Consider the following 12,272-nt stretch of genomic DNA (forward strand, 5'->3'; position numbering starts at 1 on the left):
CATGAAACTACTGAAGTTCTGAAAACCAATGCTTATTATTTACTGTATAACTTAAATAGTGCAATGTAGGAGTATTTAATTAAATTCAGGCTAGTTCTTTTCAAAACAGTTGATTCAGTAAATGAAGAGAGTCATATTGAATGACAAACTACGTTGCAATGATTTATTTGTTTAATGTTATTTCGATTTGTTTCACGCCTATTAATGACTAATCATCAAATCTGTTTAATCGAAAAGTATCATGAAAAGAATAGCAAAATGCTTTGAACTATTAATCGCTTTGAATAGTCTCGAATAAATTCTTCATTTACGCATTTGCAGCAAATAGATTTTTGAATTAATTCACTATCCCTTTTTACCAATTATTTTCTGCTGCAGTCGAAGTTATATACTTAAATATATCGATGATATATTCCCTTGAAGAGCTGCAGTCGATTACAATTGATTTGAAATACATTTCTTTGTCTAGCAAAATGCTATCACTATAATTCTCATACTATTTTGCATGCATTTTGTTTATGTAAATGATTATAATATAAGTTCTTAATAGAAAATTATGAAGTATAAACTGGAAATTTTTTTAAAACTTAGATTTAATCCTTTTTAGATTTACAATTTTTGGCCTCAGATAATAAAATTTGTCTAGTCATATATTAATATTCGTTTAAGCCGTACTGAAATGAATGTATGGGCTTTCATCATGTATTGTGCAATTTTATGATTCTCATTTTATTTGCATAATTTATTAAGTTTTTTTTTTTGCTTCAATCACAAAAATGGTCTATCTTTAATTTGACTTTCCCAATGATTGTTTTTTTATTCAAAATTTATGATGTATTTTATATTGAGCAGATTCTATGACTTGGCTGTACAAACATCAGATGAAATGATTCGTTCATTTAAATACTTATTCTATTAGTGTTATATTTACACATGCTTCCTAATATGCCATACAAATATTTTTAAGAATTATGATTTTTTTTTATATACCAAAATGTTTAATGCTTCGGTTTTGTATATGCAATTTTAAGCTTTGTTTCTTTTATTTGATATATAATTGTGCAAATATCGTTTTAAAATTTAAGTTTGTATTTTGTGTTATAGTGTTTCCTTCAGCTGCAATGTGCATAATTTTAAAATTTACTAGGTTACTAATTGATTTTTTTAATTCAGAACATAGAATTTCTACTGATGAAAGTGCAAAATCCAGTAATGATATGAAATCATCTTATGTTAAAGAAGGAAATATATGGAAACTTCTGACTGTTAGTGAACAAACAGTGAGATTCATTTTTTATCGATTATCATATTATATTAATACAGAATTCTCATTTTGAATGGAAATATGAATTATACTTATGAGTTTTTCTCTTCACTTTTCTTTTCAGTATTTAAGCCTTCTTAACAAATTAGCAGAAACATTACAGATATCAGATTTGAAAGGATCGTCTGCATTAATGCATTGTTCTTGGCTGAATTGTGATGATCTAGCTGATGCAAGGCGGCAAGATCACAAGAAAATCTTACAAAGTCTGGAAAAAATGAAGAAGAGTATTCGATATTTGCAAGAAACTGTAAACCTTGAACCTAAAAGGTCTGGTAATATAATTTTTTTTTCATGATAAATGAAAGTCAATGCCTTTATAGAAAGAAAAAAAAATCTCAGTGTGAATGACAAAAATTTGTTTAAATGTGTGATTTAAGGATTTTTTGTTTGCGGAAATAACAACAATGAAAATTTGTATTATTTATTTGGAAAGGAGAACATGAAAAACATTGTTCAGCTTATATGGTGATAAAAATAAATTGGTTATGAGTAACTGAATAGCAATGCTTTTTTTACTGAAAAGTATGAATATAAAATAGTAATAGTTTAAGAATTTTCTTACCTTTCCTATTTAGTATTCAATTTTTCATTATTTATTTTTCAGACAGAATGTTGAAAATATGTCAACTGATGAAAGGAAGCCAAATACTCTGGTAATATATTTGATTTAATTAGAAAATTGCACACTTTAATGGCTAATAACTGCTTTTATTGATAACTATAATAGTATAAATGCTACTTAATAGAAGCAATAAATAATAACTAACCATAATATACAATTATATAACCTATCTATAATTGTGCAAATTTCATAGTATTTATTCCGGTAGTATTTAAATATTAACTGTATTCTATTGTTTATGGTTGATTGATGGAGGTGTTAATAAAATACATGTATTTACTCTAAAAGAAACTATGCAATACGTGAAAAATAAAATATCGGAAAGCCCTGCTCTGTTGTTTCTTATTTGACGTTAAATTTAAATCTATTTTTATCTCAAATAATCAAGTATTTTTTTTAATGCCATACTCACGAATGTAGTTCACCATATATTATGTTCCAATGCATTATATTCATTCTTCTCATATATCTTTCTGTTATTTAAAAAGTTACACTGATGTATCATATCAACTATTTAGTTATTTATATTCAAATTCGACATAAAAGAGCATGTTTGTTTACTTTTTAAGTTTGGAAACATTGTAATCATTTGTAGGATTATTTTTTTTCTGTATTTATTAGAAACTCACATTACTCATTATCTGTACATATTTGATTAAAAAAAATTCAGCATGGGTTTTCAATCAGAAATTATTGCTTGCTTCAAATATTGCTTTTACTCTGTATTTAATATAGATAGTTATTAATGAAAACTTTGTTTTAGGTGTAGCATTTTTATTTTTCTGTATTGTTATATGAATAGTAATCTTCGAATAAAATATTTTTAGTGTCATTCTGAAGAAATACATTATCAGTATCTATGTGATGTTCTTCAAAAAGCACAAGAAAATTTAATCAAAGAATATTCTCAAAAACGATCATCTCATCGAACAGTGGTGACTGCTGGATCAGGAAGGGTAAAACTCTCCAAATGTTCTTTATTTAAAATTAGTAATTTATTTAATATTTTTGAAATAAGTTGAGTAATTTTATTTGGGAGATTAATTTTTTACTTTTATTGGAAATATGAAAAAAACATTTTAAAAGAATGAGTGATTTATGTATGTTCTCTATTTTGATCGATATTTTCATATCTATGCATAATTGTAACATTTATATTTTGTTATTAATATAATGAAAAAAAAATTGAGAAATTATAGCATGTATAATGTAATAAATTCGATTTATATTTACTCACTTTCTTAAAATGAAGTATTGTCTAATCCTTAAATTCAAACGTAAATAGAACTTTTTCTTCTTTGTTGTGAAGGGCTCTTGCTTCCCCGCACTTCCTTTAATTTCTGTATTTTTAACTGTCTAACATTGATTTGAAATTCGTGAAAAATTGCACGTCTAAAACAGATGTTTTCAGAAATACATTTCGATAAAATCTCCTTCTCGAACTTGTATAAGGTATGAATGCACCCCCGTCATATTTTCTGCTGTCTTTTTCACCGCTATGATAAGCGTTCCCTCATATCCTATCCGTTATTGTTCCTAGACACAGCTTTAACAGAAAATTTTTAAAAGCCTCTAAAAGATGAGCATTTTGCTTAATAAAGTCGAAAAAGAATAATACTGTGATATTTAAGACATTCCTCTCTTGCTTATTTGCTAAAATTAGCGCAGACTCTGACTGGAAAAGTAATAGCTCGCGCAACTCAGAAGTTAAATGAAGTTCTGGGTATGAATGATTAGAAACTAATTATTGATTATGGGTAAATTGAAATATTACCTGTATTTATAATAAACGGATTATTACTTTTTAAATAATTTTGTAATCGAGTTATTTAATTGTTTTTAATGTTCGAGTACTAAATTTGAATAAATTTTGTAAATATTTATGTATATTATAAAAATATTAATTTGAAATTTCTTACTTAAATATTAACAGCTATTTTCTTTTCTTAATTCTAGATCAGTCGACATGCAGCTTCACGAGAAAGACGAGTTCCGTTGGAGTTGAAAAATGGAAAGATTTTAGCTCTTTTAGATGTAAGATTATTTAATCGTTTATTTCTATGGAATACTGAATCAAAACATTTTTTGACACCTTCTGAATAATGTTTCGGAAGTGTCCATCTATTCAAAGCATATTTTAAAATCATATTATATTCATGACATTTAAAAATTTTCCCTTTGAGAAAATACGTGTTAAAATTATCGTTTACTTTTATAATAATATTAAATTCATTATGATGTAGAATTGCAATATTTAGTCTATTGCTAATGGAGAAATGTGTGATAGTTTCCTTCTTTGGCAAAACACATTACTTAACAATCAGTATTAAACTATATAATTCTATATGCTTATTATGGAAATACTAATTGGTAAGATATTTATTTTTGTAAGCAATTAAATAATGCGATGACTTTATTTACTCTTATTTTATAAATAGACCGGAGGAATTATTTAAACCATAATAAATCACATAACAAATAGCTATTTTTAAGTTATGACTCCGAATATAATAAATAAATAAGAAAGGAAAAATCTGAAACCTTGGGATACGAAAAACTTTTATATTGCGTTAAGGGGAGGATAAAGAATAGATTTGTCAACTCTACCTTCTTAAAAATATAGTTTAGGAATTTTATAAAAATATATTGAAATCAAGATTTGCATTTAATAAATGTTGTATAGAATGAAAAAAAAAAAAAGTGTTAAAAGTGTTAGCCATTAAAGTGTGCAAAAGTGTTATTGTCAAGTGTTAAAATTTTTTGCGTGTTCAAATCACGTCCGGGTCACCAATGTGCGGGTTGAGGTTCGAACTCGCAACGTTAGGGTTCATAGCCGAGTAACATAACCACTAGACAAAAGAGTATTCTCTTCTCTGGAAGTTGTTATCTGGCTTATAATGTTACCACCACAACTTCATTGCATCAAAATTATTTTTTGTATTTCCCTTGATATATGGTTTATAAATACATTAATGAAATAATGCGTGTGTTTTAATAAAGTATTGACTAATAATGTGCCAAGGGACTTGAAACTCTAAATTATGTGCATTATTTGACAGGTGGTTATCAAAATGACGGGAACACCTGTGAATAAAAGTGATATATAAGGATACGCTTTGTAAGCATTAAAATATAATGCTAGCTAGCAGTTTTTTTAATATAAAAAATTATATATCGTGGTAGTATGAGGTAGCTTTGCTAAAGTTGTATATGTCTTGAATTTTTGTCGAAAGCATAGAATGTCGGAACTCACAGACTTTCACAGATACTAGATTGTAGAAGCCAACTAGCTGGAGCAAATGTGACCGAAACATCCCAGCCTTTAGGCGTATTAGAGGTACGTTGTCTTAAGTCATGACAACATAAACACCGTGCGATAAGACAAGCTTGGCAAAGTAAAATAGTGGATGGAAGGAGAAGCTGAGTGAAAGAGACTGTTGGATATTAACGCAGATCGTATTGTCTGAAAAGAAAACTAGATTCTAGAAAACAAGAAAAAGATTCTTCATTGTCAATAATTACAGTTAGGAGGCATCTGCATAAACAGAACATTTACTACAGAGCAGCAATTCTCAATCCGCTTGTCGCAGATATTATTGTCAAATGTCGTGTACATTGGTGCTGTAACCACAAAATCTGATCGATTCATAAGTGGAAGACAGTTATATGGTCAGGCGAATGATTTTTCACGTTTATCTCCACAACAGGACGAAAAAATCTTTTTAAATTTTTAAAATAAATTGGTTTTTATCATATTATTTAACATTTTATTATGTTACCACTTTTTATATCTTGTTCACTATGTTAAGAGACATTGCCATGTAATTTGATCTATCAATTTCTACTTTTACATAATTTTACATAAAAACACGGTTTTTATATTTTAACCGTATGTCTGGCGCAGTATGGCCAGGTTTGGCTTTTGCGCCCCTAAACCTCACAATCTAATCCAATCCAATTCCAATCCACAACAGGACGAATACACGTTTGGAGAACACCAACACAAGGATGCGATCGTGATTGCCTTCTTCTATTTGTCCGACATTAAGTAGATCTATCATGGTACGACAGCTGTGTCGTGGTTTAGTGAATCATAATCTTGATAGGAAGGATCACTGGGAAGAAGTATAAAGAAATTTTAGCTGATCAGGTCCATTCTATGATGTGAACTCTGTTTCATGCAAGAGATGGAATTTTCAAGTATAATAATGCTCCTATTCATGCAGCAGGGCTTGTTCACTCGTGATTTGATGAACATGAGGAGGAAGTGAAGCATCTATCTTGCCCCGCACATTCCCCGTGACTTCTATATAATCGAACTGTTATTGTCTATTTTAGAATTCTATCTGGAATCAATATCCTCCACCGTCATGGTGGAATTTTCACAAAATCTCCTAATGGTACAGAATCCTCGAAAGACTATCCTGCACTTGTGGGACTCGATTTCCTGGCAAATCCAAGCTGTATTACATGCCAAAGGAGCTTTATTAATTCGCCTTATTAATAAAGATTAAAGGCTTTATTAATCAAGATTCTTGTATCCGTTTATGGTGTTTCCATTATTTTGATAACCACCTGTATCTTTGAATGTAAGTTAATGAAAGAGACAAATGAAAATTTTAAGTACGATTATTGATTGTTGTTTGAATATTTGAATTCTGACTGAATAACGAATGCTGTAAAATGCAGTATGCCTTCAATGTTTTCTAGGATTATTTGATTTTATTGCCATTAATCATGAAGAGTATTGAATTTTTTTTCAAGGTCGTAGAGAATAGAATAATAATAATAAAAACAATCATTTTTTTGGCATTTAGTTTGTGCATAGTTAATGATTAAACTATTGCTGCCAGTTATTATTAATATTGGTTAGATGCAAAAAAAAGTCATATATTTTAGCAAAGATAAAGGAGTATTTAAAGATTTGCCTTTAACAGAAACAGAACTTGCTGAAAAGCATGAAGCAGGGTTTTATTATGATTATTTTACATTTAAACTGAGAAGAGATGTGCAGCTTTCAAACGGTAATTTTGTATTTTCACCTGATTATTTATTGCAATTGATAATTGTAAACTTAGGAATATCTCTAAAAATTTAAAATAGAATTTGTGATGTGTTAATTTATGAGCTAAATGTTGTGTTTTACGAAATCTTACTCAAGATATTTTTGTGCCCTGATAAATTATATGCAAGTAATTGTTTTGCCCTGCTGGATTGTTATTATTTTTTTTATTTGTTAAAGGATAAACTGAGCCACAAGGAGCTTTTACCAAGTAAATTTGATTATAACAAAGTGGAATGCAAAGGTGTAAGTGAATGTTTTTTTTTATAAATATATTTTAATTTTGTTTGTAAATTTTTATTTTTAAGAAAAGTATATCTTTATGAATTTTAAATTACATGCCATACAATATTCTTTTTTAGTAGAAAAAAAACATGTTTACTTTTTCTGTTGTGAAAGAGCAAGGCTCAAGTATAATTATCCATTTAATTAATATTAGCATTGAATGAAATAATCTTATTTCCCAAAAGGATAAGTGAGTTCTTACTGTATGCTATGAATTCCCTTTTAACGTGACATAGTACTAAAAAAAATCATGAAAAAGGAATATTTTTTTATTTGCTGATATTATAAATTGAATCTTTCAAAACCTGCCTGTAAAACTTTCGAGCTATATCTGTATTTTTTTATTAAGTTATTGAAGAACTTTTAAAGCATTACAGGAGAGTAAACAATGCTGCCAGGCCCATTTTTCAGATCATTTGCTAGAACAGTCTGATAAAAAATTATTATTTTTTCTACCGCTCTCAAATATATAGTTAAATTGAAATGAAGTTAGTTACTCAGTTTTGTTTGCATACGATTTTCCTTATAAAAATAATGGAAGTTTTAAATTAGATGCTTTTAATTTTTGTTTTTGTTCGTTTATACTTTTCGACACACTGAGGCTTTTGAAATAATGAAAATAAAGATATTTCTATTTTTATATATGTTGTTAATTATATTTGTGGCGGAATTATGCAATTAATCAACTCTGAGATATATATTTATTTTTTAAGCTGTTATTAAGATTTTTGAAAGATTGATCATTTTTAGGCTTTTCTTTATATATCTTTTATGCATGCATAATATTTTAATTCAATAATTTTTTGCATTTTTTTTGTTTTAAACTGTATGTAATAAATTAATTATAATTTTGTAAAAGCTGTAGTTAAATGAATTTTATGTACAAATGTACAAATTAAATGAATTTTATATTATGATATTGATGAATGAAAACTTTAAATTCATTTTTTCACCAGGTTGTATTTTTGCTAAAATAATATTTTTCGAAAACCCAGGGTTTAAAAAAAAATTAAGTAGTGGGTGTGAAATTTTTTGTGAATATTCTAAAATAGATGTTTTATGAAACTTGCTATGAAGTTGGCTCTAAAGTATGTAGTATTTTTTTAAAAAAATGTTCAGTTCAAAATTAATACATTTTTCAGTATTTTGTGTGTTTCACAATAAAAAAAATAAAAAAAAATTAAATATCATTAGCTGGAGGAAATCCATATCACATTTTATGTAGTGTATTAGTAGCTACATGGAAAAAATTGTTAAAAAATTTGCATAGTTAAAAAGGTCTTAGAAATGTTAAAAAAAAATCAATTTTTTTAAAAAAGTTAAATTTTGCAAAAACTTTAGACGTGATTCAATTTTTTTTGTGGAGGACAATTATAGAGTACTATTTTACATAAAATGCAATTCAAATATAATCCCATATATTAAAATTAAAAAGGTAGTTTAAATGGTAATATTTTAAGTTAAATTTCAAAACTTTTATTTCATTAAAGTTGGTTGCTAATATATAATTTCTAAGTAAAGGAAAAAAATAATGCAGTTTGTGTTATAGATTCAGTTTTCAACATTTAATAAAACATCTTCCTCACTTTCACTTTTCACATTAAATATAGTTTAATTATTTTTATTTTAATAATTTTTGTTTTCTTTGTATTTTAATTTATTGATTTGTTTTCCTTTACAGGGTAGTTCATCATCAAAATCGAAAACTCCTACATAAATGTTATTCCTCTCTCAGAATTTAAGCCTGTGATTTCTTACATATAACTTTTACATAGTCGAATTGTTTATGCCTTTCGTTTTATGCTTTTAAATTTCTAATACCATTGTCTTTACAAAAGAGCTTAATATGTATAAATGTACAAATGAAGTGTCATTGAATCATTTGTTATAATATTTAGTGTCTCACTTAAATTGTTTAAATATGTTCGATACATAATTGTATTATTTTAATACATTTGTTAATAAAGTTTGCATTTTTGTCGATCTTTTATGGGTTCTTTAATTTTGAAAACTGCGAGCTTTTATACTTTAATAGAAGCATTTTTAAAACTGAGTAAGATAATTAATTTTTTTAACGATTTTTTAAGCAAAATCATTCGTCAAATTTATTTGAATTAAAATGGCTGCTCTATATTCAGTTTTGATTTGTGTTTAAAATAAATTTTAATCAAATTGTGTAATTACAGTTCTGAAAAAGTGCTAATTAGTATTTTATGGTATGCAAAATGAATAGGATTAAACTGAGCTTTTTTGAAACATTTATTATCCAATTTTTTATGGTGTTTGATTTAATTCATATGATTTTTACTTCAATGCATAATTCAGGAAAAAGAGGAATCAGTTGTATTTACAAAGCACATAAGACATATAAATTAATTTATCAGCATAATTACATTCACATGCTCTAAAATTTGTAAGTAACAGGCAAATGATTTTTGTACTTTACTTTATCAGTTGTACTTTACTAAGCACATAAGACATATAAATTAATTTATCAGCATCATTACATTTACATGCTCTAAAATTTGTAACTAACAGTTAAATGTTTTTTCGGAAAAAAAATTCCATAATTTCAAATTTAAATTATTTTTTTGTTTTTTTTGTGTTATAAATTTTAATTTTTCTAATAATAAGCATAATATAGATACTATAAAAATGAAATCGATTTTCAATTATATATATGGCAGAAACTTTAATTTCCTATTATTTGTATTTCCATCATTATTCTTGTCACTTCTTCATCTAGCTTCTTGTGTAATATTTTTTCACATGGTTTGGTTTTTCTTTAAGCTATAAATATTTATATATTTTTTTGCATTACAACCAATCTACTAGCATAAATTTTTTGAATTTATTTTCTAAAATAGATACAAAACAAGCGTCTTTTTCATAAAATTTAATAATGAATGGTAGCACTTCATTTTTTCTAAACCATTACCTAATTAAGGTAAAAATATATTGGATGATCTCTGAGGTAATTAATATATAGTAATATATAGAATCAGTGCGTAATAAATAATAATAGCATCAATAGATAATATAGTTCTCATTTATACGTCGTCTTATTGCAATCCCGATTTATTCATAATCATTGTAATTATAAATTATTTTTTTATACGACTTTACAAATGTAAAGCTTTATTTAACGGTTATCATCCCCTTTTCTAAAACATAGATATTTCTACATGTGTCATTATTTCTTTTTTCCTACTTGTGAGGGGAAAATTTTTCCTTGTAATACCTAATGATGATTTTGAAAACCACTGTCGCTTTAATAAAAGCTAAATTATTTCGTGCTTATTTAATTATAATAAAGATAACGCAAAGAAACTTTCTTTAAACATGCTATAGACTACATTGAAAAACTTCGAGCTTATTTTATTTTCTAAAACTTCAGTGAAAATCATTGAATTAATTCGATTTATAATGCTATTTTTAATACTCAGAGATAATCACAGATATCAAATGACTATTAAAGATTTTTTGTAATGAAACTCTTTCTTGCATGTAAAATTAATCATGCAAAATAAAAATCTATACATAATTAGTACTCAAAATATGTTATAAAGGTATGATTTTTCTCTTTTATATGCTTAAGATTTGTCTTCAATGCTATTTAGTAATATACTGATATTATCTTTAAAAAAACTTTTAAAATTATTATTTTTAAACGAATTTATGTCAGTTGTGCTAAATTTGTTATTATCAAAGTTGTTTATATTTATATATATATATGAAGAATTGCAAGTTTCCAGTTATTATCTGCTTTCATTTATGGAATAATTCGAACGATATTCATAAAAATAATCTTTATCATATATCTTTGCTTTTGCTCGAGTAGATAAATTTATGTAATAACATTAAGGAAACAATTTTCAACCTTCCTTCCTCTTTCGAAAGAGTGTTCTATTATTAATGATTTCATAAATTTTTTTCTTAGTTTGAAAATATTATACAAATGTTATATTGAAATGAAGATGGTGAAGTTGTGTGATAATACTCAGGATATTCAAATGAGATTGATATTGGTTTTAATTCTTTAAATACTGATTGTAAACATAATTGTTAATTACATATTTATGTAAACAAGAAAATGTAAAGCAGAATTTTACAACATCGATTAAAAATTGCAGTTGCAAATCATTATATTTAAGAAACAAAATTTTAAATGTTTATATGGGCCTTTTGAGTAAAGTCTACAATGAGTAAAATGTGTTTCGAAAATTTAGAAGATAATGCCTAAAATTTCAGCATTATATATAAAGAAAAGTTCTGAGGGATGAGAAGAACAAAGTAGTGTCTAAGACTACTTTTTCATCTTTGACAAAGAGCGAAATTCATCTTGGGGACTCGCATTCCCAGAATGCGAGTCCCCAAGCGAATATCCTTTCTTCCACTAATAAAGATGAGGAAACAAAGTTGTATAAAGAAATATGAATTTATTCCCCATGTGAACTTCGTAAAAATACAGTAATGTTCAAAATAAAGAGAATTTTCACTTTTGGTCGATTACCTCCGGCAGTACTAAATTGATTATAATGGCCAGCTTCTAAAAGAACATAGTTTCGCATTATACTCGTCTTTTCTCGTAGATGGTCGGTAATTTGATCACAAAAAAAGAAAGAAAGAAAAAAAAAAAGACCAAAGAAATCAAATCACATGATTTGTGGCAGCTGAAACGGGCAATATATTGATTAAAAGTTTTTATAGTCTCATTGCTTGTTTATATAATTTTTATTTATTTTTAATAGCAACAGAGAAAAATTTGTCAGTAGAAATGAACTTAAATGGCATTTATTGACGAACTTTCAAGTTAAAAAGCAAATAGAGAAACAGTTTTAATTCAGTATTTATTTAATGAAATAATTACGATACATATAATTTTATTATAAACGCTTTCTTTAAATTTTTTTTTTTTTGCAAGACATTCTTTTTTATTTTTTTGTAAATAATCTTATAAGCAGTAATGTGAAGAA

General features: G+C 26.4%; 1 protein-coding gene across 3 annotated transcripts in view; it reads left to right on the plus strand.

Moving 5' to 3' along the window:
• LOC129960972 (putative leucine-rich repeat-containing protein DDB_G0290503) overlaps positions 1 to 9,182 on the plus strand; it is a 101,929-nt gene extending 92,747 nt beyond the window's left edge. For 2 of the 3 annotated variants that reach the window (XM_056074753.1, XM_056074752.1), the window contains exons 15-21: positions 1,174 to 1,280; positions 1,389 to 1,594; positions 1,932 to 1,980; positions 2,777 to 2,905; positions 3,906 to 3,983; positions 7,192 to 7,257; positions 8,978 to 9,182. In XM_056074753.1, the coding sequence (XP_055930728.1) occupies positions 1,174 to 1,280; positions 1,389 to 1,594; positions 1,932 to 1,980; positions 2,777 to 2,905; positions 3,906 to 3,983; positions 7,192 to 7,257; positions 8,978 to 9,013 (671 nt within the window). In that variant the 3' untranslated portion in view covers positions 9,014 to 9,182. Of the gene's footprint in view, positions 1 to 1,173; positions 1,281 to 1,388; positions 1,595 to 1,931; positions 1,981 to 2,776; positions 2,906 to 3,905; positions 3,984 to 7,191; positions 7,258 to 8,977 lie in introns of those variants that run through there. The other variant, XR_008783734.1, reaches the window with a different exon arrangement.
• Positions 9,183 to 12,272: the final 3,090 nt, after the last annotated feature.

This window comes from Argiope bruennichi, chromosome X2 (assembly GCF_947563725.1).
Source record: "Argiope bruennichi chromosome X2, qqArgBrue1.1, whole genome shotgun sequence".
In the NCBI taxonomy this organism is placed as follows: domain Eukaryota; kingdom Metazoa; phylum Arthropoda; class Arachnida; order Araneae; family Araneidae; genus Argiope; species Argiope bruennichi.